This window comes from Phascolarctos cinereus, unplaced genomic scaffold (genome assembly GCF_003287225.1).
Source record: "Phascolarctos cinereus isolate Bilbo 61053 unplaced genomic scaffold, phaCin_HiC Scaffold_726;HRSCAF=1367, whole genome shotgun sequence".
Taxonomy (NCBI): domain Eukaryota; kingdom Metazoa; phylum Chordata; class Mammalia; order Diprotodontia; family Phascolarctidae; genus Phascolarctos; species Phascolarctos cinereus.
In genome coordinates, this window is record NW_027556098.1 from 283,991,329 (window position 1) to 284,016,596 (window position 25,268).

At 39.1% G+C, this 25,268-nt stretch overlaps 1 protein-coding gene across 1 annotated transcript in view; it reads left to right on the plus strand.

The window, feature by feature from the left end:
* PIWIL4 (piwi like RNA-mediated gene silencing 4) overlaps positions 1-25,268 on the plus strand; it is a 67,802-nt gene that overhangs the window by 22,948 nt on the left and 19,586 nt on the right. The window contains exons 7-12 of the mRNA XM_021000696.2: positions 1,716-1,913; positions 3,611-3,722; positions 11,363-11,486; positions 16,029-16,146; positions 18,625-18,736; positions 22,370-22,554. Of these exons, the coding sequence (XP_020856355.1) occupies positions 1,716-1,913; positions 3,611-3,722; positions 11,363-11,486; positions 16,029-16,146; positions 18,625-18,736; positions 22,370-22,554 (849 nt within the window). The remainder of the gene's footprint in view (positions 1-1,715; positions 1,914-3,610; positions 3,723-11,362; positions 11,487-16,028; positions 16,147-18,624; positions 18,737-22,369; positions 22,555-25,268) is intronic.

The window sequence follows — 25,268 nt, forward strand, 5'->3', positions numbered from 1 at the left end:
ATAATATCCCAGTACATTGATATACCACATATTTCAGCTACACCCCAGTTGTCTAAGAGGCAATCAAAAGCACCTCCTTAGATTCTAGTCCTTTTCTATTTTCTTTTGTTTCATTTTTCTCTCCTCTCTCCCCCTCTCTTTTCCTCTCTTTTTCATATTCTCCTCAGGATCAGGAAGTTAGTGGTATTATTTAAGACTATTCCCTCCCACCTCAGTATTATCCTGTCTCCTAATAGCCCCATCCCCTCTCCATTTGTTTTCCTGTTTAAATTCAATATATTTCTACACTTGTCTCTATCCGTGTGTGTGTGTGTGTGTGAGAGTGTGCCTGTATGTTCAACCCACTTTTCTTTATTTCAGACAACAGTGTGTGACGCTGTGACCCACCACTTCCTTCATATTTGTATATTTTTCTTTTCAAACATCTTAATTATGAGAAGTAGCAAATCCCACTCCCTTCTTTCTCCTTCCTACACTTTTCCCCTTCCTTCTCTTTCCTTTATCAGATCTTTAGAACAGAATCAAACCACCTCTAGGTCCTCTTTTTTTTTTATTTAACAACTTCAGTACCCTTAGAAGACATAAAAGTTCTGAAGCGACATTTATTTCTTCTTCCCCATGAGAATGTTAGCACTACATCATCTTCTGAATTATTTTTAAAAATGTAGCTTTCTAAGTTCCTCCTGATTCCTGTGTTTGTATTAAAAGGTTTGTACTCAGCTACTGGATAGAGTGCTGGATTTAGAGACAGGTAGATGTGAGTTTAAAATCCTGCATCATGTAATTGGAATTTCTGTGACCATGGGTAAATCACCTCTCTCCCTCAGTTTACTTATCTGCAAAATGGGGGTAGTCATAACACCTACCTTCCAAATTTTGTGAGGATCAAATGAGATAACCTAGGTAAAGCTTGTTGCAAACCCTAAAGCACTGTAGTTATCCCTTCCACATTTTGACTTTCTCCATCGCAATTTTGATATATCGTGGATCAGCATAAGAAATTAAATGTGAATTTTTTTGGAGTTTGGTGGAAGCTGCAGATGATGCGCAAAGGCCAGCAGACAGCACAGAAAAAGTTTAGATACTCAGAAATGCACAAAATATATGTATAGTATTGTATAATATCAACCCAAATTTTACAGTAAGGTCCTGTAAACGCCCCATAAAAGAAAAAGAAAACAATCAGACTTCTCTGGTATGAAGGGAGGGCCCCTCACCCCCATGAAGTATAAGGGATAACTTTATATAAATACTAGCTCTTTATTGCTGTTGATGTTATTATTATTTTGGCAGAAAAAATACTCATACTATTCAGTGGTTAGTCAACAAACATTTATTAAATCAAATCACTGGTTAAATGCCAGGCACTGTGCTAATCACTGGATACCATGACATCATGGGCCCTTGAAGTATAGAAGTCTTCTGGTTTAGTGATTTTCAGTCATGTCTGACTTTTTGTGATCCCATTTGGGATCTTCTTGGCAGTTATACTGGAGTGGTTTTCCATTTCCTTCTCCAGCTAATTTTACAGATGAGGAAACTGAGGCAAACAGGGTTAAGTGACTTGCCCAGTGTAAGAAGCCATATTTGAACTCGGGAAGATGAGTCTTCCTGACTCCAGGCCCAGCGCTCTACCCCCTGAGCTACCTTGCTGCTTAATAGAAGTCTAATACTCATGAATGATTTTTAAACATTTTAATTTCTTTTTTCATAAGACTGTCCCTGTGGCCCGGATTTGCCATTTCTGTCTCACAGTTTGAAAATAAGCTCATGTTTACTGCCAATGTAACTCATAAAGTCTTACGTAATGAGACAGTTCTTGAATTCATGGCTGATTTATATAACAGAAAAGACAAGTCACACTTCATAGAAACCTGTGAAAAGGAGTTGCTAGGATGTATTGTTCTCACAAGGTAAGGATACTACATTCTTTACATGGTTGCATTTGGCCCTTAATGATTCACAGTGATTAGGAGCAGGGATGGAATGATAATGAAAGGAGTCAGTGGGGTCTTTTAGGTCCAGAGTCATTGCATCTTCCAAGGTGACAGTTAGTTAATCTGATAATTTATCTATGTAGGTATGCTTGTGAGCCTACAAAGCTGGGCATGGTATTTTGTTATTCAGTCATTTTTCAGTCATGTCCTGTTCTTCATGATCCCATTTGGGGTTTTCTTGGCAAAGATACTGAAGTGGTTTGCCATTTCCTTCTCTAGCTCCTTTACAGATGAGGAAACCAAGGCAAACAGGCTTAAGTGACTGCCCAGGGTCATGCAGCTAGTAAGTGTCTGAGACTGGATTTGAGCTCAGGTTTTCCTGACTCCAAGCCCTGCGTGCAATCCTCTGTACCACTTTGCCGTTCCTGGGCATGGTATTACACTCTTGCATATTATACCTTTGCATCCCCTACTACTAGGGACTCTGAGGCTTGCTTGAGTTCAGGAGTTCAGAGCTGTAACACGCTAGATTGAGTGTCTACACTAACTTTGGCACTGTAAGGTGAATTCTCAAGTCTGGGAAGCCACCAGATTGCCTAAAGAGGGCTGAGCTAGTCAGAAAGAGAGCGAGTCAGTAGTGGGATCAGGAGCCTAAGTGGCTGCTATACATCCAAAATGACTGAGATGAGGATACCTTGACTGAAAAAAATAAGCGAGGTGTATGTCACTGTCTTACTCCCTTACTCAAATTCCAGTGGTTCTGTTGACTCTGTAATCCAATATTGTTTCATCTTTATCTCATCTTTTAAAAATTTCTATTTTTTTGTGAAAGCTTTACAATGTATATAATATATAGAAATCCACGTGTGTTATTTATGAATAAGTAAATATACAAATACTAAGGGGCTTGCTTAAGAATTTTTTGCTGATGGCATCTACTCTGCCATTGACTGTGCATCCTATTAATAAAAAATCTTTAAGCATGTGCCACCCCCTCCAGTGTGTATATTTACCAATTTACAAACTTTATGTGGGTACTAAGGCCAGCCTAAGACAGAAATGGGGAGGGGGGACATTTTAAGAATTTTACTCAATTGTTATTGCTCCAGAATGCAGAACCTGCCCTCTAAAGGGTGCCTGACATAGCCATAAGGTGATCTGTTGAGGAGGAGGTGAGTGTGGGTGGGAGTGGGGTGGACTTTTCCCAGTGGTACCTATCTAGCTGCGGCTTTGAGTGTCCCGGTACCAATTAGGTTGTAATAGCCCTGAGGGCTGGGGCAGAAGCGGGTAGGTCAGAAGCTTGCATTGGAAAGGGAGGAGAAAGTAAGTGTTAGAGGACATATGGGTAGTTTGTGTACATCCTATGATGTACACAGGCATGATGCAAGAATGGTGGGATTTTATCCATATTCCATGCCCTAGTTGATTATAAATCTTTTAGGGTCATGCCACAGTCCCCTGGGCCCCATTTTGGAGCCTGCTAATCTAAAGAGTTATTTTGACAGATGAATTGAATTGTCCAGGGTCACTTGAGCTATATGTATCAGAGGCAAAAACCCTGAACCCCATGTCTTTCATTTGGTCAAAGCCAAATCTGTTTACTCACTGCTGTTTGTCTTGTACTCTTGGAAAATTAATTTATTTTTAAAAAAAGGATTCTGATCTTCACCCAGGTACAATAACAGAACTTACCGGATTGATGACATTGATTGGTCTGTGAAGCCGACTGATGCCTTTCAGAAACGAGACGGCACCAAGATCACCTATTTTGATTATTATAAACAGGTATGTAAAAATTATGGCCAGGAAAACAATTATTCTACAGGTTGAAATGAAAGAGAATTCCTTTGCCCTAAGTCTGTTGAAAGGGCAGTTAGGTGGCACAGTGATAGAGTGCTGGGTCTGGAGTTAGGAAAACCCAAGTTCAAATCTGGCCTAAGATACTTACTAGCTGTGTGACCCTGGATAGGTCACTTAACCCTGTTTGCCTCAGTTCCTCATCCTTCTGGAGAAGGAAATGGCAAACCACTCCAGTATCTTTGCCAAGAAAACCCCAGATGGGATCGCGAAGAGTCAGATGTGGTTGAAATGACTCAGCAACAACAAAAGTCTGTTCAGAGGTTTATGTTCTTTGATGGCATGACTAAATCTTTTTTCATTAAAATAGCTGTGTTTTAAAACATATTAAATAACTATTTATTAAATAACAATAAATAATGAAAAAAGATTACAGCAGTGCCCCACTCATAATGAGATCTAGTTCTATGGCCTTGGGAAAGTCTCTCCACATCTCTGAGTTTCAATTTCCTTATCTGTGAAATTGAGAGTATTGGATTGTGCACAGGCTGTAATTAGAGAAAAATCAGGAAAATGATTTCTTACATGTACTTCTCTCTTCTCCCCAGTGGAGGACCATTTGAATCATAGAATATTAGCTGCATTATCTAATCCAGAACTGTCAAACTTGGAGGAATCAGATTAAAATGTAATTGGGAAATGTTTAATAAAATATATAAAAATACAATACAACATAAATAATGTTAATTTACAGTTTTCTAAGTCAATAGCCAGCATGGATCCCTTTCTGTTTGAGTTTGATAGCACTGACATTCTGGTCCACCTCACTCATTACAGAAGAGCAAACTATGGACCTAGAGCTCTGGCCCTGGTGTCAGGAAGACCTGAGTTCAAATCCAGCCTCAAATACTCCCTAGCCCTTTGACTTTGGACAAGCTGCTTAAACTCTGTTTGCCTCAGCTTCCTCAACTATAAAATGGGCCAGGATTGTTGGGAGAAGTAAATGAGATAATATTTGTAAAAGCACTAAGCATGTTTGCCTTCTCATCTGTAAATTGGAGATTGCAATAGTTGCTTTGGGATTATTCTGAGGAAAATGCTTAGGAAATCTTAAAGTACTTAAAAAAATCAGTGCCCTTCATTATTAATTTCCTACCTTCCAGGCTTGCTGTGAGGATCAAATGAGAAATATTTGTAAAGAGAGTTTCGCACAGTGCCTGGCATGTAGTAGGCATTCTATAAATGCTAGCTGCTGTTATGATTATGATTATGATTATCATTGTTACTATGAAAGTGAAGAGATATGCCAAGGTTGTTTTTTTTTTTTTTAATATCTGGACTTGTGATTTCATTAGTTTTGGGAACTCATGGTATGGAAATTCCTATTGATGCAGACTGGTGATTTTCTCTGTAGCTTATGGGTTTTAGAGAGTTTCCCCAGGGAGGCACTTTGGTGTAATGGATGGAATGCTGGACTCAAGTCAGAAAGACCTTGGTTCAAGTCCTGTTTTGGGCACTTAACTAGCATTATGATCCTGGGAAAGTCACTTAACCTTTTCTGGCCTCAGTTCCTTATCTAGAAGTTAAAGAGTTTGAATTAGATAGTGTCTAAGGTCCCATCCAACTTTAAGGCTGGGATGTGTCAGAGGCATTACTCAAACCCAGGGCTTCTTCACACAAAGGCTAGCCCTCTGTATACAGCTAATTATTGAAAGACCAAGGACTTGAACACAGATCTCCATACTCCAAGCCCAGGGCACCTCCCCGTATACCACCTTGATTATTTTGTACTCAGCCCTCAAGCTATCAGAAATCCTGAGACTGAATTCCCTTTATATTTCTTTTTCTTGTCTTAATTGGAAAACATTTAGAAGAGCTGCAGATGCTGTGTGTGGAATAGTGTTGCATTTATATTTCTACAGCAGGATATGTTATTCAAGGGGAAATAAGCTCGTCATACAAGAGTGCTTATATAAAATGTGTCACTGATTATTCTCAGCGTTAGGTTCAATCACTAACCTAAAATGAACTTATTGGATTATTTATGATTTTTATTATTAAAAGGTTTTTATTGAAATGGAAGAACTCTTGCCTCTTATTTTCTTAATTAGAATTGTTATTAGCATAAAATAGTACCCAGATTTCTCATAAATTTTAATTCTCTGAATAGGATGAAGTAAATTACACAGAAGATACATGTTAAGTGGAATCTTTCAAAGGCATTTTTTTTTACTATTGTTTTGTTTTGCAAGGAAGAAAATAAAATTACAGTTTTGGACATTAGCAAGTGAGATACCATCCTGAGAAAATGAGGCAGCATATAGTGATGGGGGTGGTGTGGTAGAAAAAGCACTGGACTAGGAATCAGTTAAAATCAATATTATTAAATATTTACTATATGTAAGATTTGGTGCTGGGAATAGAAAGAAATGAAACAGTCCTTGCCCTCAAGGAGCTTACGGTCTATTGGGGAAATGACACATATGTGTAGAAATGTATAAAAAATATATGCAAAAGAAATACAGTGGGTTTTGAAGGAGAAGACACAGGCATCAAGAAAGGATTTGTGTAGGAGGTGGTGTTAGAGCTGAGTTTTGTAGGAAAAAGGAGATTCTTAGAAGGGATCAAGTTTCTGAAAATGGACTCAAGAAAAGCTTAGGCAGAAGGTATCATCCCAAGGGGTCTATGAAAGAAGCTATAGATTCTAAGGGACAGCAGTGGGGATGGGCTGCATTCCAAGCCTTGGGGGCACCTCGATTTGTGTCTGGCTCTCCTCTGTTACCTATGTACTACATGATCGTGAGCCTTAACAGGTCTGAGCTTCCATTTCCTTATCTGTAGGGTGTAACTACAGCTAGTGGATAGAGCACTGGGCCTGGAGTCTGGAAGGCCCAAGTTCAAATCCAGCTGCAGATATTTACTAGCTTCGTGACTCAGGACAAATCCATTTGCCTCAGTTTCCTCAGCTGTAAAATGGGAATCATAATAACCAAATGAGGTGGTATTTGTAAAGGGCTTAGCGCAGTGCCTAGCACGTAGTAGGTGTTAGATAAATGTTGCCTTCTCCCTTCTCCATCTCACTCTGCAACTATCTACCTCCCAGGTTTATTGTGAGAAATACCATGTTTATAAATTGTTTTGTTTTTTATCGATTATGGGATCATAGAATTAGAGCCAGAAGAAGGGACCTTAAAGGCCATTGAATTCAGCCTTTCATTTTACAAATGAGGGAACTGAGGCATAAAGTCATTAAAGGATTTAACTTTGCTCAGGATGGGATTGTAGATTTAGAGCTTGAAGGGTCCTCCAAGGTCCATCTAGTCCAGCCTTCTCTTTTTATGTAGGAAAAAACTGAGGACTAGAGAAGTGACTTGCTTAGTCTCACATAGCTCCCTCTTTTTTGGTGTGAGGAGATCAGGGTTAAGTGACTTGCTCAGGTTCACACAGCTAGTAAGTGTCAAGTGTCTGAGGTCAGATTTGAACTCAGGTCCTCCTGCCTCTAAGACTGGCGCTCTATCCGCTGCGCCACCTAGCTGCCCCCATAGCTCCATTTCAAAAAAAAAAACCTCTCTTTCCCTTGGTCTACTTCCTTTACAATTAATGCCTATCATCATTGGTCAATCAATCCCATGGCAATCTTCATTGATCATTAAAACAGTTGGAATAATTAGTTGGACTAGGCCACACTGAGTCCAGTTGATATCCAGCTTAGTTTTCAGCTTGAGATGTTATTCAGAGCCTTGAGGAAAATAAAGCATGAGCTGCTGAAGGAGATATTCGATGGTCATTATATGGTCATTCTGAGTAAAGAAGGCAGGTTATCAATCAGAATCATAAACATGACCCTAATAAATGGGGAATAGGAATAATAAATAATAATCATCAATAGGCAGCCAATAGGAACGAAGTAGAATGTGCTAGATTAATGTAGGATTTCTCATTCAAAATGATATGGTTTCAGGGCAGCTAGTTGGCACAGTGAATAGAGCACTGGCTCTGCAATCAGGAGGGCCTAAGTTAAAATCTAACCTCAGACACATAACACTTACTAGTTGTGTGACTCTGGGCAAGTCACTTAACCTCAATTGCCTCACCAAAAAAAAAAAATTAAATTAAAAAATGTTAGCTATCATTATGAAAAACAATTATATGGTTTCATGTAGTATGGATTTCTCGTCCACGACTTTGTGGTTATGACTAAAATTGTTATGGGTAGTATGGGGAATGTGAAAATGATTACAAAAATGAGAGCCTGTGCTCTCCTAGAGTTTGTGATATGGTAGGGGGAAAAAGATACATATAAATATCTAAAATGTTAAGCAGAACATTGCATGGCTAAAGTTAGATGAGATTTGGTTGAGAGTTGGTGTTGATAAAAACGGCTTTGTAAAGGGTGTTGTAGAGGGTGAGTATCACAGAATCAAAGAATCACAGAATCTACAGGTTGTGAAGGAATCCAGAAGCCATTTTATCCAATCTACCCCTGAATAAAAATCCCTTCTATAATATTCCTAACAAGTGGCCTTGAGGACCTGCAGGGACAGGGAACACATGCCACCCAAAGCAGTCATTCTGCTGTTGGATAACTCTTAAGTATCAGGAAGTTATCCCTCATATTCTGCCTCTTAGCAGCAGCCATCTAATGCCTCAGTGACCCTCTGAGCGTCACTGAGAATAGTTAACCCTTCTCCCCATAACAACTTTCGGATACTTGGGAAGGTATTGATCATGTCTTCTGGAAGTCGTTTTTTTCTCCAAACTCTTCAGCTGGTGGCATGTCTCCATTGTCTGACTGTCTTTGTGTTCCTTCTCGTTCCAGATTGTCTTGTGTCTTGCCTAAAATGTGGTGCCCAGCACCAACACAGTATTCCAGATGTTTGATCAGAGCCAAGTAGAATGGAAACTTTTGTTACCTTCCTTGCCCTGCTGTTATTCTTAATGGGAATGGTAGCATTAGCGTTTTATGGTCACCACACTGCTAACTTATCTTGAACTTGCAGTCTACTAAAACCTCCATATTTTTCACAAGAAATAAGTCAAGAGATACATCCCCATCCCATTGATCTTTTGAAGACATATGAACTTTAAATATTTCCGTATTATATTATTATTATTTCACCCACCAGTCTAGCTTGTGTGAGATCCTTTTATTATGTAATAGCCTTCAGGGCATCATAAAACAACTTTGGATGTTACTATCAGCATAAAACTGACTTTCATCTACTTCTTAACTGAGCCAAGAATCCTGCGACTCGCTAACCTTTGCTTGTACTTTACTTTTGATGGAATTAAATGCTGCCTTCTTAGAGATGGATGAACTATCCTGCTGGTAAACCTTGTGGAGCTCACATTTTTCGTTTAGCAGCTTCTGAATTTCCCCGTCATTTTCATCAAACCAGTCTTGATGTTTGCTAGTCTGACCCAGATGAGCAAATGCAGTGCTGTACACCAAATCTCTGAAAGCTGCCCACTCCTTTTCTGCTTCACTGATGCCAGCTGTGTGTTGGCTCAACTTTCCCTCCAAGCTAGCAACATACTGTTCTCGCTGAGAGAAGAGCTTTAATCTGTTGATATTAATCTTCAGGTAGTCGTTTTGCCTTGGGATGTTGCTTTTGTTGAATGCAGATATTTAGCTTCAGTTCTTCAACTTGAAAAGACTCAAGCCAAGACCAAGGTGGAAGGAGTGTTGGTGCATGATTTTCTGTTTGCAGATGATTGTGCACTCAATGCAACCTCTGAAGCTGAGATGCGACAAAGTATGGATCGATTCTCTGCTGCTTGCCTAGCAGTTAACAGCAAAAAAACACAGGTGCTCCATGCCACCACACACCACCCATGTGGAACCATTGGTTACAGCAAATGGAGAGATTTTAAATGCTGTGGCTAAGTTCATTTACCTTGGTAGTATACTTTCCAGGATGTACACATTGATAATGACGTTAACGCATGCATTGCCAGAGCTAGCTGAGTGTTTGGGAGGCTCCGAAAGAAAGTGTGGGAGAGAAGAAGTATTAGACTGACTACCAAGCTGAAGGTCTACAGAGCTATTGTGCTGACCTCATTGTTGTACACCTGTAAAACCTGGATGGTATACCAGGCTGTGCCAGAAAACTGAATCACTTCCATTGTCTTAGGGAGATTCTGAAGATCACCTGACAGATAAGGTACCAAACAGTGAGGTCTGTTCTCGAACTAAATTGCCAAGAGTTCAAACTCTGCTTCAGAGAGCACAACTCCTATGGCCTGGCCATGTTTGAATGCAAAACGTATGCTTGCCAAAAAGAATATTTTATGGAGAACTCCTACAGGGCAAACATTCACATGGTGGTCAGAAGAAGTTATGTAAGGATACTCTCAAGATCTTTCTTAAGAACTTTGGAATTGATTGTGTGACATGGGAGACATTGGCACAGGGCAGTGATCCTGTGCATGGCGTGCCCACATCAGAGAAGGTATTCTGCTCTGTGAGCAAAGCAGAATTGAGGTAGCTCAAGAGAAATGCAAGATATGTAAACTTAGAGAATCCACCCCAAAAGTTCACGTGGACTATTTGTGCCCGACCTGTGGTAAAACATTCCAAGCTCATATCAGTCTGATCAGCCACAGTTGTGCGCACTAAAACTTGACTCTAGCATAGTGATGTCATCTTGGTCCTCTTTGAAAATGAAGGACGACCACCATTACCAGACTCTGTCATCCAGCAGGCTATTTGTCCCTCTCAGCTTTGTGTTACCTGCTGATATTTGAAAGGCCTATATTGCATTCTGTGACTTCGCATCATTGATTAAAAGTGCTGAGCAGCACAAGGCCAAAATAGATCCCTGGAGTACTTCACTAAAGAACTTCCTCTAAGTTGGGATCAAAACTTTTAGTGACTTAGCTTTGGGTCTTGTTATTCAGCTAGTGTCAGATACACCCAACTGCATTATCATCTAGTGCAGTGATGCCAAATTCAAATAGAAATGAATACCTCCAGACTACATGTTGACTCAGAAAACCACAAGTTAATGTCATCTATGTTATATTGTATTTTCATTTATTTTATTAAACATTTCCCAATTACATTTTAATCTGTTTCCAGCTGTGCAAGCAAACAAGCCAAGTTTGACACACCTCTGATAGCTGGCTAGCCTTTGTATAGCACTTTAAGGTCTACAGAGCACTTTATAAATACTTCATTTTATCTTCACAACAGTCCTAGGGGGTAGATGCTGTAATTATCCTTATTTTATAGGTGAGGAAACTAAGTCTGAGCAAGGTGAAGTGACTTGCCCAGAGTCACGTAGCTAGGAAAAAAACTAGATTTGAACTCAGGTCTCCCCATCTTTGCGGCTGATACTTTATCCATTGCTCCACCTAGCTGTCTCTAGTATTCAAGTACTTAGTTCTCCATTTTGTCCACTGTCATTGTCATATGCTTTGTTGAATGTTACTTTTATCAAGTCTACAGAATTCTCTGTTTAGCCATCTAGTAATAGATGGGTCCCTCTAGAAAGAGTTAATGAAATTCAAGGTGCATCAGCATTGATGGGATGTGACAGCGGTTGCGGAGGCTGAAAAATGACAAGAGTAGGGTCTTATATTCTGCAGTTTCTTAACTTTTCCTTTTTTAATCTTGTATTTTATAGCAATATGATATCAGCTTATCTGACCTAACCCAGCCAATGCTCGTTAGTCAGTTGAAAAGTAAGGGAACTGACAGTGGTGAAGTCCGGATTGCTCACCTGGTTCCTGAGCTCTGCTTTCTCACAGGTAATTCTTATGTCTTATATTTAGTTGGCAATGAGAGACAGAAAGGCATAGTGAGCAGATAACCAGCCTTGAAGCCAGGAAGATAACCTGGGTTTAAGTCTTGTATAAGTTATTCTCCCGATTCTGCTCATTTCACTCTGTATCAGTTTATATAAGTCTTCCTTGTTTCTCTGAAATAATTTCTTACAGCACAATAATATTCTATTACATTCATGTATCATAACTTTTTTAGCCATTCTCAAATTGATAGGCATCTCCCGCAGTTTCTAATTCTTTGCCACCACAAAAAGAGATACTATAAATATTTTTGTACTTGTAGCACCTTCTTCTCTTTCATTGATCTCTTTGAAGTGTTGCCTGGCTCAGAGGTCTAATAGTTCAAAAGTTTAATAGCTTTTTGAGATTTTTATAGTTCCAAATTATTTTCCAGAGTGGGTGAACCAGTTCATGGTTTCACTAACAGTGCATTCTTTTATTTCTTTTATTGGTTGTGAATTTTGACTTTTTTACTTTTGATATCAGTAATTTGATTTTTATTCATTTAAAAAATCAGGTTAACTGATGGCTTATATGTATTATTGATCAAAACCCCCCCCCCAATAACTCAGCTCCTAGATTTGTTTATTCAGTGACTTTTCATTTTTACTTCTGTTGCTGTCTCCCTTGATTTTCAGGATTCCTGTTTTGGTGTTTAATTGTGAGTTTTTAATTTGTTGGTTTTCTAGTTGTTGTTTTTTTTAGTTATGTGCCCAATTCATTGATCTATTCTTTTTCTATTGTTGATGAAAGTGTTTAGAAGTAGAAATTTTCCCTTAAGTACTGCTTAAGTTCTGCACTCTCTAAATTTTGGTATATTGTCTTGTTATTATAGTTAATGAAAATGATTGTTTCTATGATTTGTTTTTTGACCCCTCATTCTTTAAGATTAGGTTATTTAGTCTTCAGTTATTTTTTAATATTTGGTTCAGAGGACTTTTGTGCATATAACTTTCATTATGGTACATAAAAGGTTTGTTTAATTTGATTCTGCTTTTCAGAATTTGTGAAGTTTATATGTCATAATATAGTCAGTTTTTTTTTTAAGGTGCCATGTATACATAAGAAATATGTACACTCCTTTCTATTTCCATTCAAAATTCTCAAAATCTATCAGAAATAACTTTTCTAAAATTCTGTTCAGGTCAGTCATTTTTTTAAAAATTAGATTTATCTAGGCATGAGAGGGATAAATTGAAGTCCCCTGTAATTATAGTTTTGCTATATATTTCTCCCTGTAACTCATTTAATGTTTCCTTTAATAATTTAGATTCTATGTCATTTAGTGACTATATGTTTAGTATTGATATTAATTCATTGTCATTTAGTTCATCAAAATATGTTTTTCCCGTTTATCTTTTAATTAGGACTCTTTTGTTGTTGTTGTTGTTAAGATCATGGTTGCTATGCCTGCCTTTTTTTTTTAACCTCAGCTGAAGCATAATAAATTCTGCTTCAGCATCTTGTTTTGATTCTGTGTATATTCTTCTGTTTGATGTTTTTCTTTTAAATAACATATTATTGGATTCTGATTTCTCATCAAATCTACTCTCTTCTTCCTTTTTATGGGTGAGTTCTTTTATTTACAGTCACAGTTGTGATTAATTGTCTAATTTTCTCCATCCTATTCTCCTATACTTTTCATTCCTGCCACCTCTTTAAGAGTTTGTTTTGCTTAAGACTACCTTAACTCCCTTAACTAATCCTCCATTTTATTACCTTCTTTCCCATAGATCCTTTACCTCCTGTTTCTCTGTTGAGTGTTACATATTTCTGTGCCCTACTCTGTGTGTGTGTATTTTCTCCTTTGACCAGTATAGAAGAGAGTGAGATTCAAATATTATCTGCTCCACCCATCTCTTCTCCTTTTTGTATAAACTTTTACTTGTGCACCCAGTTATATCACATAGTTTTTTCCGTCCTTCCAGTACTTATCCCCACCCTGGTGTGTTCTTCCCTTCTCTTTTCATTCTTCTTTTAAGATTAACAAAACATAATAAGGACCACTTCCGTGCTCTCTAATTAGATTTCCTCTGTGATTCCTGATGATAGTGTTCTAAGGGGATACATGTATCATCGACCCATTTTAGAATGTAAGCCGTTTATCCTTGTTTAATCTCTTTTGACTGTTTGCTTATGTTTACCTTTTTATGCTTCCTTTGACTTCTGTGTTTGTATTTCAGAGTTTCTATGCAGCTTTGGCCTTTTTATCAAGAATGCTTAGAAGTCCTCTGTTTCATTTAGGGCCCATTTTGTTATTTGTAAGATTATGCTCAATTTTGCTGGGTAAATTATGCTTGGCTATAAGTCTAGATATTTTGCCTTTTGGAATATCATATTTTAAGCTCTTCACTCTTTTATAGGGGTGACTGCTAAATCATGTGTGAGCCTAATTAGCTCCACAGTACTTGAATTCTCACTTTCTGACTGCTTACAGTATTTTTTTTTTTTACCCAGAAGCTCTGGATTTTGGCTACGTACTGAGAGTTTTCATTTTGAGATCTCTTTCAGGGGGTGACCTGTGGATTCTTTCAGTTTCTACTTTTTCCTCTGGTTTTGAGAGATCTGAGTAGTTGTGGTTTTTTTGGGGGGGGTTGGAATAGTATGTTTAGGATCTTTCTTGGTTATGAATTTCAGGTAGTCCAATGATGCTTTAATTTTCTCTGTTGTATCTATTTTGCAGTTGAGTTGTTTTTTTCCAAGTGATTCCTTACATTTTCTTCTATTTTTAAAAAATCTTTTGACTTTGATTCAATATTCATGATGTCACATGAAGTTATTATTAGCTTCTGTTTGGTCAATTCTAATTTTCATGGAGGTTTTCCCTTGGGTAAGACTTTGTACCTCTTATTCCAAGCTGTTAATTCTCTTTCCATATCTTTCTTCCTTAACTCTCATTTCTTTTCCCATTTTGTCCTCTAGCTCTCTCATTTCATTTTCAAAATCAGTTTTAGCTCTTTTTAAAATTCTTGCCTCATATCTTCAAGGAATTCTGGTTGGACTTGTGCCCAAGTTGTGTTTTTCTTTGAGACTTTGCTTGTAGATGTTTTAGAGTCAGTCTCTTCTTCTGGACTTGTGTCTTGAACATCTCTTTCTCCACAACAACTCTTTATGGTGGGCTTCTTTTTTGTTTGCTCATTCCTCTAGCCTACTGCCTAACTCTGAGATTTATTTTAGGGCCAAGCTCTGCACATTTCTGAAGGGACTATCTGAGCTGAGGCACTGTACTCTTAGATCCTTCTGCTGCTTTCTAATGTATTATCTTATTCCAGGACCTCAAGTACAATTCAGGCTGGAGACCTATAAGTTTTCATTGTTTCCAGAATGGTGTGATTAAGGCAATGGTTTGCACACTGTCCTCCTGGTCTGAATTCTGCAAATTCCTGACCTAGGTTTGGGTTTAAGCTTACATGCCTGTGGGTTTGTCCCTAGTTGGAAGTTCCAGTTAGACTGCTGCTGGACTAAGCCCACTATCAATAAGCTGGAAAGCTCTTTAGGTTTTTAATGACAGAACTGCAGGCTCCCTTTTGGTCTGGGATTCTGCTCTTGGTTATTTTCAGCTTTCAGCCTGGACTGGAGGCTAGAACTGAGTCCCTGCTCTGTTCCTAGGGTTTGAGCCACGCAGCTACTGATTACTTCTGAATTTGCTCCTCATTTAGTACAAAACCTAGATTCTGTGACCAGTCATCATCTGCCACCTTTGGTTATATGTCCCTTCCTAAATTTGCCCTTGATCTGTTATCTGGAAATGAGTAGGGATCTACAAGGCTACCATGGTCCTGTATTCTGCACAATCTCAGGGTCTCCCTGGGACCTCTTCTCGACCTTGGATACAGCCTTGGCCTTCTTTCAGGCCTTGTGTCCTGGAATGCTCTGCCCAACACACCTCCGGCCAGACTCTGATCCCTAATGTCCAAAGATTTCTCTGTTTGTTTCCTTGTTTTGACTTGAACTGGAAAAATGACTCATGATTTTTTTTCTTGAACTTCCTGATCTGGACTCAATCTGGTATGTTTTCTGGATCGTTATGGAGTCCAGGGGTTGTGTTGTGGGTACTAGGATACATTTCTTCCTGTTATGTGGCCAATCTGACTCCATTTCACTGAACTTGCTATTCTATTTTTGAATAGTGCTGATTTTTAGTAAGCTCTTTATATCAAGCCAAAATCTTCCTCCTCACAACTTTCACCAACCAGTCCTTGTTCTGCTCTCTGGAACTGAGATAATAAATGAGTCTGATTCTCTTTCTGCTATTCAGCCCTTCAGATATTTCCAGAATATAATCAAAATAAGTATTTGTTAAATAAATGAATGAATATGCATCAGATTTGGAAGTTTGAAGAACTTTTAATAATGCAATTGCGTATTGAATTCTTGTACAGTTACCTCAGTTGTGAAGCCAACCTTACTTTAATAAACTGCAAAAATTGTGACTGAGGTGAGGGCTTGGAGTGATAAAGTGTATGGTAAATTTTTTTCCTTTTTGTGTTTTTTCAAATTTGATAGGTTTGAGCAAAAGAGTGACTTCAGATTTCCGCGTGATGAAAGACCTGGCTACAGAAACTCATCTAAACCCTATTTGCAGGCAACAGAGACTGTCTAGACTTGCTGATAACATTCAGAGGTAATTTACTGTGATACAAAACCTTGCTTGGAGTACATTGTTTTCTTTCTCATCTACAATCCAAGTTCTAGAATCTCACATTCTACAGAATGGTTGGGCACAACCTTGCACACTTCCTGGTTATTCTGTAGAAAAATAGAGAGGCCTCATTCTTGTTGGATTTGGATATGTGTAAGCAGGAATACAAATGCCTGAGCCTGAGTGTCTTATGTGGTAGGTGAAAGATGAAATGACTGAGGAAAACAAAGATTCATATCGAGTTAATAAGCAATGCAAGGCAATTGCCCAAGAAAAGAAGACCAAGCCCCCTTCTTAGGTTAGGTCTGGACATGATACAGTGGGAGACAGACTTTTATACATTAAAAACAATTAATCAAATGAAGCCACTTAATTAAAAAGAAACAATACAACATTAACTAATCTGATTTCTAATTGGAGGAAGGATTAGGGACTTTCCAAGTTGGGAGGGGGAGAGTGAAAAGGTATAGTTCCCTGGCTTCAGAGAAAGAGGTGTCCCACTCCCTAAACATCTGTGACCAGTCAAGGGAACATGGAAACAATAACTGATTGGTTAGTATGGGGCCAGTTTTCAGATAAGACAAATGGGTTGCTTGAGATGTATAATTGTTAGAAAACTCTTTGCATTAGTCTTTGGATCTGACTGGGTTTCTGATCAATGTAACCTAGGTCCTTGGTTAAGGGTCTTTAAGCAGCAGGTAGAGGTGGTCCAGTTTCCCAGCCACGAAAGGGCTAAGTTCAGACAGTGCAATAAGATTTTTTTCCCAATTCCCACAATTGAATAAAGTTTTCTCACAAGACAGAAGTTGGACTACACCCATAATTGAATAGAAACGAACCTAGCTCCAGAATTGAGTCACAAGAAGGAGTCAGTGTAATTTACTCAATTCACATAGTTAACCACTTGCTGTCCTAATCCCCCCAGTGTCCTCACTTGCCTACTTGAGCTCTACTGCAGAATCCTGTTAGGGACAGGTCTGGTATGACTCTTCAGTTGGGCTTCTAGTCCTCCCTTAAATTATAAATACCCTTAACCCAGAATAAAAATGGCTTCCATTCCCCTGAGTCAGCTCTCCTCATTCCTTGAAAAGCCTCCCTAGCCTCTCTAGTTGGGGATAGATTCTTCACCCTGAGTTCAGATCCTACCCTGTGACACTTACATCCGTGCCTTTGGGCAAATCATTTAACCTTCCCTGGCCTTAGCTTCTTTATCTATAAAATTAGGGGGTTGGTCTGTGTGATGTCTGGGTTCCCTTTGGCTAGATCTGTGATCCTATGATCTTCCTGTCCACCTGGAGTCATGTGCTTGGCCTCTTGTCTATTGTCCATCTACATCGCTGGCCCCCTGGTAATTGGCTTTAGAGCCTTGGTCTGTCCTTATGCACAGCATTCTGGAGGTCAGTCCTCCTGATTAATCTCCATGGTGCTCTTTACTTATGTCACTTGTCTTAATTAGTCTCATGAACAATGACCCTCACACACATAATGCCTTAGATGCCTGGCATGTGAAATAAAATGGTTTCTTTTTTTAAAAATTTTATAAACATTTTTTTTTCCTTTTTTTGGTGAGGCATTTGGGGTTAAATGACTTGCCCAGGGTCATACAGCTAGTGTCAAGTGTCTGAAGTTGGATTTGACCTCAGATCCTCCCGAGTCCAAAGCTGTAAAACGTTTTATTAACTCAGGTCGTTGGATAACTTAGAAACACCACTAAAGACTGAAAGGGAACAGTGTTCTAGGGAGAACCAGAACCAGAGTTGTGGCTTTCAGGCCCCTCTCTGTCTCTCTTTATCCTCTAGACTGTCACCAATGTTAGTTCCTGGTGACCAGTTCATCACCTCAGAGGTTTCTGTGCACACTTGCCTTCCTAAAGAAAAACCCTCATTGGATGCAGTTTTGTTTTTATTCAGTCACCTTCTGACTGTATATATTTACTAGACTTCATTCCTAATCAGCAAGATTAGAGAATCCCACCAGAACTTTCCCTTGTCCACTGGAGCTAGCTAGGTTCAACCTACTGTATCTAATAATAATAGCTAGCACTTATAATGCTTTAAGGTTTGCAAAGTGTGTTCCTAATATTACTACCTATATCTTCGCAACAACTCTGGGAGGAGGATGCTTTTATGATGCCCACTTTACAGATAAGGACACTGAGGCAGACAGGCTGAGCGATTTGCCCAGGGTCACATAGTAAGTATCTGAAGCCAGATTTGGAATCTGCTCTTCCTGACTCCAGGTGCTGTGTTTGATGGCCAACAGCGCCACATAGCTGCCTATATTTGGAGTTGTGTTTATTTGCCGGAACAATGAAATGATAAAAAAAAAAATGAGCCATCAATATGAGAAATCCAGCAAAAATAAGGAGGGAGAGTTTACCATCAGTTTTTTTTCACTGTTTTTTTTTTCCTCTGAAGATGAATGCATTCATAATTTCATGTCAGATTCTCTTCTCCACAGAAACACGGAGGCTCGTTTTGAACTAGAGACCTGGGGACTACAGTTTGGATGCCAGGTGTCTCTGACAGGCCGCGTAGTTCCTTCAGAGAAAATACTAATGCAGGACAGTATAGTGAGTGTTGTCGTTTTATTTTCATTTGGAAAGAGATATTTTTGTGCCTATAAGTGTGAACAGTTAGAGTGACTGATGGATCACATCCTATTTAATTACTTTGTCCCCTTAACTCTGTAACCCCAGAGTCTTCCTGGATAGCAGTTCTGTCAGAGCATCCTTTATTTTCCCTCTCCTCATTTTCCCTGATTTTCTTCAGATCCCCTCTAAAATTTCACCTTCTACAAAGAAGCCTTTCCTGATGCTTTCTCTCTAAGATTGTCTCTGATTTGTCTTGTTTGGACATAGGTATTTGCATGTTTTCTCCCCCATTAGACTATAAGCTCTTTGAGAGCAAGGGCTATTTTTTTGCCTTTCTTTGTATTTCCAGGACTTAGCACAGTGACTGGCACATAGTAGGTGTTTAATGAATGGTGATTGACTTGATTGGAAGGAAACAAGCCTTTATGAAACTTCTACTCTGTGCTAGGCATTGCACTAAGTGACCCTAAACTTGACTGATCCTCACAACAATGCAGGGAAATAGGTACTGTTATCCCCATTTTATAGTTGAGGAAACTGAGGAAAACAGGTTAAGTGACTTGCTCACGACCAGACAGCTAGTAAGAGTCAGAAACCATATTTGAACTCAAATCTTCCTGAATCCATCTCCCACACTCAATCTACTGTGTTATCTACCTGCCTCTGAGGTGATTACTTAATTCTTCTCTGTGCTCAGTGGGAGATTGTAGATGCCATTGTGTCAAAGTGTTGTACTCTGAGACTTGTTAGAAGATGTTATTTCTAGCCGCTGTTTAAATATAGGCTCATAGAAAGATCCTGAGTAAGTCACAACCCTGCCTCCTATCAATTGGCTTTGGACCTAGACTTCATCTGTCAAATGAAGGGGTTGGACTTCCTCTGTGAAGCTCTAAATCTGTGTGTGTTCCTAAGGAACTAGAGAACTAGGAGGTATCTTAGAGATCGTCCTTATTTTATAAATGAAAAAACTAAGGCCTAGAAAGGTGAATTTATTTGCGTAAAATTAAACACCTCATTAGTAGCAAAACTGGAATTAGAAGCCAGACCTCCTTACTCCCAGTTCATTGTAATTGAAGCAGATTCTGTTGATACCATTGGGAACTTATATGCCCAAGGCAACCCTAAAAATAATTATAAGATCAGTGTTCTAGAATGTATAGAAAGCAGTCAGGCAATGGATTCAAGTCCCATCTTTACCACTTTCAAACTGGGGGCTTGTAGGTAAGCCATTTACCTCTGCTGGCCTCAGTTTCCTCAGATATCACATGGAGATAGTAATTCTTATAGTTACCTACTTTGTAAGATTGCTGTGAATAAAACGATAAAGCCTTATATTGTTGTGAGACACAGCATGGTCTGGTGTTTAGAATGCTGGGCTTGGAATGAGGAAGCCCTGGTTCACATTGCACTTGATACTGAGTAGCTGTATGGCCTTAGGCTAGTCATTGAAACTCTGGATACCTCACGTATCTTCCCAGAATCATAGGTCTGGTGATGGAAAGGGACCTTAAACACTCTCTTGTCTAACTCACTTATTTTACAGTTGAGGAAACTGAGGCCCAGAGAGGTTATGTAACTTGTGCAAGGTTACATAGGTGGTAAGTGGTAGAGGCAGGATTTGAACTCAGATTCCCTAGACTTCTAGTTATTTGCTCTTTCCACTGTAACACATTGCCTCTTTATCAGCTTAAACTGGTTGTGATATGGGTTGATGAATGGAGTTCTCACAATGAAAATTTCCCTATGCTCACAAAATCCCAGATCCTTGTAGCACTTGCGTAGTAATGATACATATGGCACTTTATTTAATGATAATAAATTATCCTGTAAAAATTTTTTATTTTTAGCATTAATTTTTTAAAATGTTGAGTTCCAAATTCTGTTTCCCTCTAGCCCCGACTGCATCCATTGAAAAGACAAATAATATGATACTGATTATACATGTGAAGTCATATAACACATCCCTATATTAACCATGTTGCAAAAAAAAAAGGCAAGAAAAATACAGAAAATAAGAAAAGTATGCTTCAGTCTGCATTCAGAGTTCATCAGTTCTCTCTCTGGAGGTAGATAGGTTTTTTTTTTTTTTAGCATTAGCGTTTTTCATATCGTGAGTCCTTTGGAATTGTCTTGAATCGTGTCAGTCGGAGTAGCTGAATCTTTCACAGTTGATCAGTTGATAATAGATTATGAAGATGAAGGTTCTACAACAGTGATCCCATAGTTTTGGTCATTTCTTTTTTATTTTTAAGCTTCTGGAGGAAAGTGCTGCTTGGCTATTAAAAAATTCAGGCCCACAAACGAGATAACAAAACCTGCAGCAAGGTCCTTTTTCACCTTTTTCCAGTGAGCGGTCCTGTGTGGAGGGGCTGCTGAACTAATCTTAGCTTTGTCTGGGTGCTCCTGGAGTGCTTGGCTTTGGTAGTTCTGCAGAGTGCTTGATTTATTAGATTTCTAATCCCTGGGGCTTTTGAAGAGGAAGGGAAAGCTTGTATGTCCTCGTCTCACCTCTCTGCTTCCTGGTAAGCTGCATAGAAAAAGAATCCTGACCTCTACCATCTTCTGTACTAGCCTTTATATTGTTGAAGCAATCTAGAAAATCACATTTGGCATTTTCTGTTTGAGATTATAATGTTGTAAAAAGGCCAGTGCAGAGGAAGACAACCGTGACAGTGAAGGGAATGGACACCATATCTTATATGGATTAGTTAAAGGAACTGAGGAGGCGGCATAGTGCTTTGGAGAAAACTCTGAATTTGTTGTCTGAGGATCTGGGTTCAAATCCTAATTCTCCCACTTACTGTCTATAAAATGAAGGGGCTGGACTCAATGACATCTAAAGTCTCCTCCAACTTTAAGTCTGCTGACCTTATGTCTAGTTAGCCTGGAAAAGACAAGACCTAGGGGGAACATGATGGCAGTCTTTGAGTACTGGAAAGACTCTACTATGGTAGAAGACTTGTTCTTCTTGGGTCCAGAGATCAGAGGTAAAGGGATGGTGGACAGAAGCTATAAAGAGGGATTTAGGTTTGATGTAAGGAAAAACTTGTTAATAGCTAGAGTTTTCCAAAGTCAGTTGGGGCTGCCTTAGGAGGTAAAAGTTTGTGCGCTGAAGGTCTTTGAGTGGAGGCAGAATGACCTCTTGTCAGTGTTTTCATGAAAGAGATTCTTGTTCATCACTGAGTTGAACTAGATGACCTCTGAGCTCCCTTCAAAACTATTAATTCCTTGAAATCATTTCATTCCACTAGACCTAGGTTTCTGTATCAGTAAAACAAAACAAAGAGGTTAGAATACATGTCTCCAAAGTCCCTTCCACATTGGCCATGAATTGAATTAGACAACTCTGAGGTTACTTCCAGTCCCATAATCCCATGAAGTCACTTCTCCCCCTAGACTGGGTTTCCATATTGGTAAAACAAAAGGGTTAGAATAAAGGATCTCTAAGATCTCTTCTCCATCAGCCATTCTCTGGCTTTCTGTAGCGGTCATTATTGGCATGAGCGAACTCTACCAAACATTTCTGCTTAGACCAGATGACTCTGTATGTGACTTTGATATGACTGCCTTCTGAATGGAATCACTGAATCCTGATGTTGTCCTCTTTCTCAGTGTCAGCCCATGTCTGCTGCTGATTGGTCGCGGGACATGCGTCACTGCAAGCTATTAGGTGCCCAGCGCTTGAATAACTGGCTGATTGTGTGTGGCCACAGAAATGAAGATGCAGCTGAGAGCCTCCTGAGCTGCTTGAGAAGAGTGAGCGAGCCCATGGGATTTCTCGTTGGGCAGCCCAAAATGTGAGACTATTTGGAGAACTAGTCTATGGTCTTTTTTTTTTTTTTAATTCAAACATAACTTGAAGCAAGAGTAAAAGGCTTTTTTGTCAGAAGATATTACCTAATGTAAACAGAGAGTCCAAGAGAGAGGAGTTTTATGACAAGTAGCATTTAGAAAAAGTTTCTCTTATGGCATATGCCGGGTTATAACATTTCTAGAAAGGTGTGCTTTCACACAGTCCCTAAAAAAGGTGTTTGAAACAGTTTAAATATTTTCGTGAACTTCTCAGGTCAGTTATTTTTTAAACTTAACAGTAATTAAAGAATAATTAAACAAAGAGGCTACTTTGGGCATATAAGATTGAGTTTAAATTTAATTTAAAAGGAAAAGAGAATTTCTGACCCAAACCCTTACGTAATAGAAACGGTGTCAGAGTTAGGAGACTTAGTTTTGAAGCCTGGCCCTGCTACTTTGTGTTTGTATCATGCTGGGCAAGTCACTGCCCCTCTGGACTTCTGTTTTCCTATTGGCGGTTTCTAAAATCCCATCCAGTTCTAAATCTGCTAACAAATAATTCTCCTCTTGTAGCATAGATAGTTTCCTAATACTCACTGGAATTGTTTTCTTTCTTTGTAAAAATAGGAATGTGCTTTGCACTTTACTAACATTTGATGTGCTTATGAAGAGAAGCAGGCACTGTGAGATTCTTTAATAGTCTTTCTCTCCCCTCTGCCACCTTCCTTACCCACCTCTACCCCAGGGAAGATATGTTTTCATAGGCAGAATGGGGTGGATATATATGACTGTAAAATCTTAGACCTAAGAAGAGCCCTGAAACATCATAAGACCATAGGACTTGGAGCTGAAAAGGACCTTAGGGCATTTTGTTCAACCTGTAACTAAATAGGAATTTGTCCGACAGCACTCTTGACACGTGTCTGGCTGTCCAGGTTCTGTTTGAATACCAGCAGTGATTGGGAGCTCACAGCCTTCCCAAGGCAGCTCATTTCGTTTGGGAGAACCTCCAGTTGTTAGGAAGTTTTCTCTTCGCTGGCTAAAATCTGCTTTTTTGTTGCTTCTATGCATTGCTCTGAACAGAACAAGGTGAATTCTGTTTTGTCACGATAGTTCTCCAGAAATGTGAAGACAGGTATCATGTCTGACCTGTTTCCTCTTCTCTAGTTTAATCATCTCCGGTTTCTTAAACTGGCCCTCTTCTAGCATGATTTGAAGTCCTGTACCCATCTCATACTTCATTGTGTCATTGTCTTTCCTAAAGTGTCAGAACTGAGAAATATTCCCCATGTGGTTTCGCCAGGGTAGAACACTCTGGAACTATGGCAATGTGATAGTGTCATTTTACACCTTTATAATCAAAGAACGACAGAATTAAAAAGAACCTTAGAGATTATCTGTTACACCCTTCTCATTTTGGAGATTATAAAAAAGGGCCTGTAGAGGAAAAGTGATTTCCCCTTGGTAACTATTATTGGAGGAACTGGGATCAGAAACCACATCTCTTCATGCCCTGGTTATACCACTCTTTGCGCATGCCATAACTGTTTCTATCTTTCCCATCTTTAACCAGTGTACTGTAGTAAACCATGTGGAGTAAACCATGCTCAAAACTCAAAATTAAACTTAGTTAATAATGAATCTTGGTTCAACAGAGCAAGGCTTCTTAATAATCTCAGATGATCCCAAAGCCTCATTTTAGCTAATCATTTAAAACTTTTTTGCAATAGAATTTCTTTCTTGAGATGTTAACAAATTGCCTAGCTTGAGCATCATTTTCTCTTATCTCCCTTTCCCTATTCTGTAGAAAAATAGAGTAATGAAAGAAACAGATTCAGGCATGCAGAACAGAATGAATAGGGTCCACAAATTGGACAATAAGTCTGTGAAAAGTTAAGAAAAATAGATAGCGGAGCCTTTTCTTGCTTATAGGTTTTATTGCTAATGGCTGGCTTCTCCTCCTGGAGAGGTTATTTATTTCCCTTTTGATTGATATAAATCATCTCCTTTTAAAAAGACTAGAGGCTAAATCTACATGCATATCATGGAATTGGACATGACAAAGAAATTAAGATCTTACATTTGCCACAGATCACGCTCACCTGCCACAAGAAATCAGGACAGACTAGTCCTGCCACCTGGAGGCTTACTCCTAAAAGGCTCCTTGGATTTAAAATGACTCAATACTACAAGCATCTGGACATGACCGACTAATGCAGGAAACTAAAGTAAGAGCCTTGATTTTGAGCTAGAGGAGGCCGGAGAGGTCATCTAGTCCATTTGCCTCATGTTACAGATGAAGAAACTGAGTCCCAAAGAGGTGTAAGTGATTTGACAACAATCACACAAGTATTAAGCGGCAGAGTCAGGATTCAGATCAAGGTCCTTTGCTGTAGAATACAGCACGCCTTCCCCTGGACCATGCAGCTTCTTCCTAAACTCCTGTGGTGCAGGAATAATGGTTTATGTATTAGTGCCCTAGGGCACTGATCTTAGTGCCTGGCACCTAGTCATGGTGATGTTCAGTAAATGTTTTGGTCAATTGATTGATTTGATTAAACTGAAGGGGAGAGTTGAGACAACTACCCAGAGGAGGCAGTTATTAAAAAAATAAAACCAACAGCTGCTCTCATGGTAAAAGAAGAGATCCTTTGACTGGTATTAAATGAAGTGGTGGATATGAGTTAGATTTTAATTAACTTCATTCAGAAATCTGTCT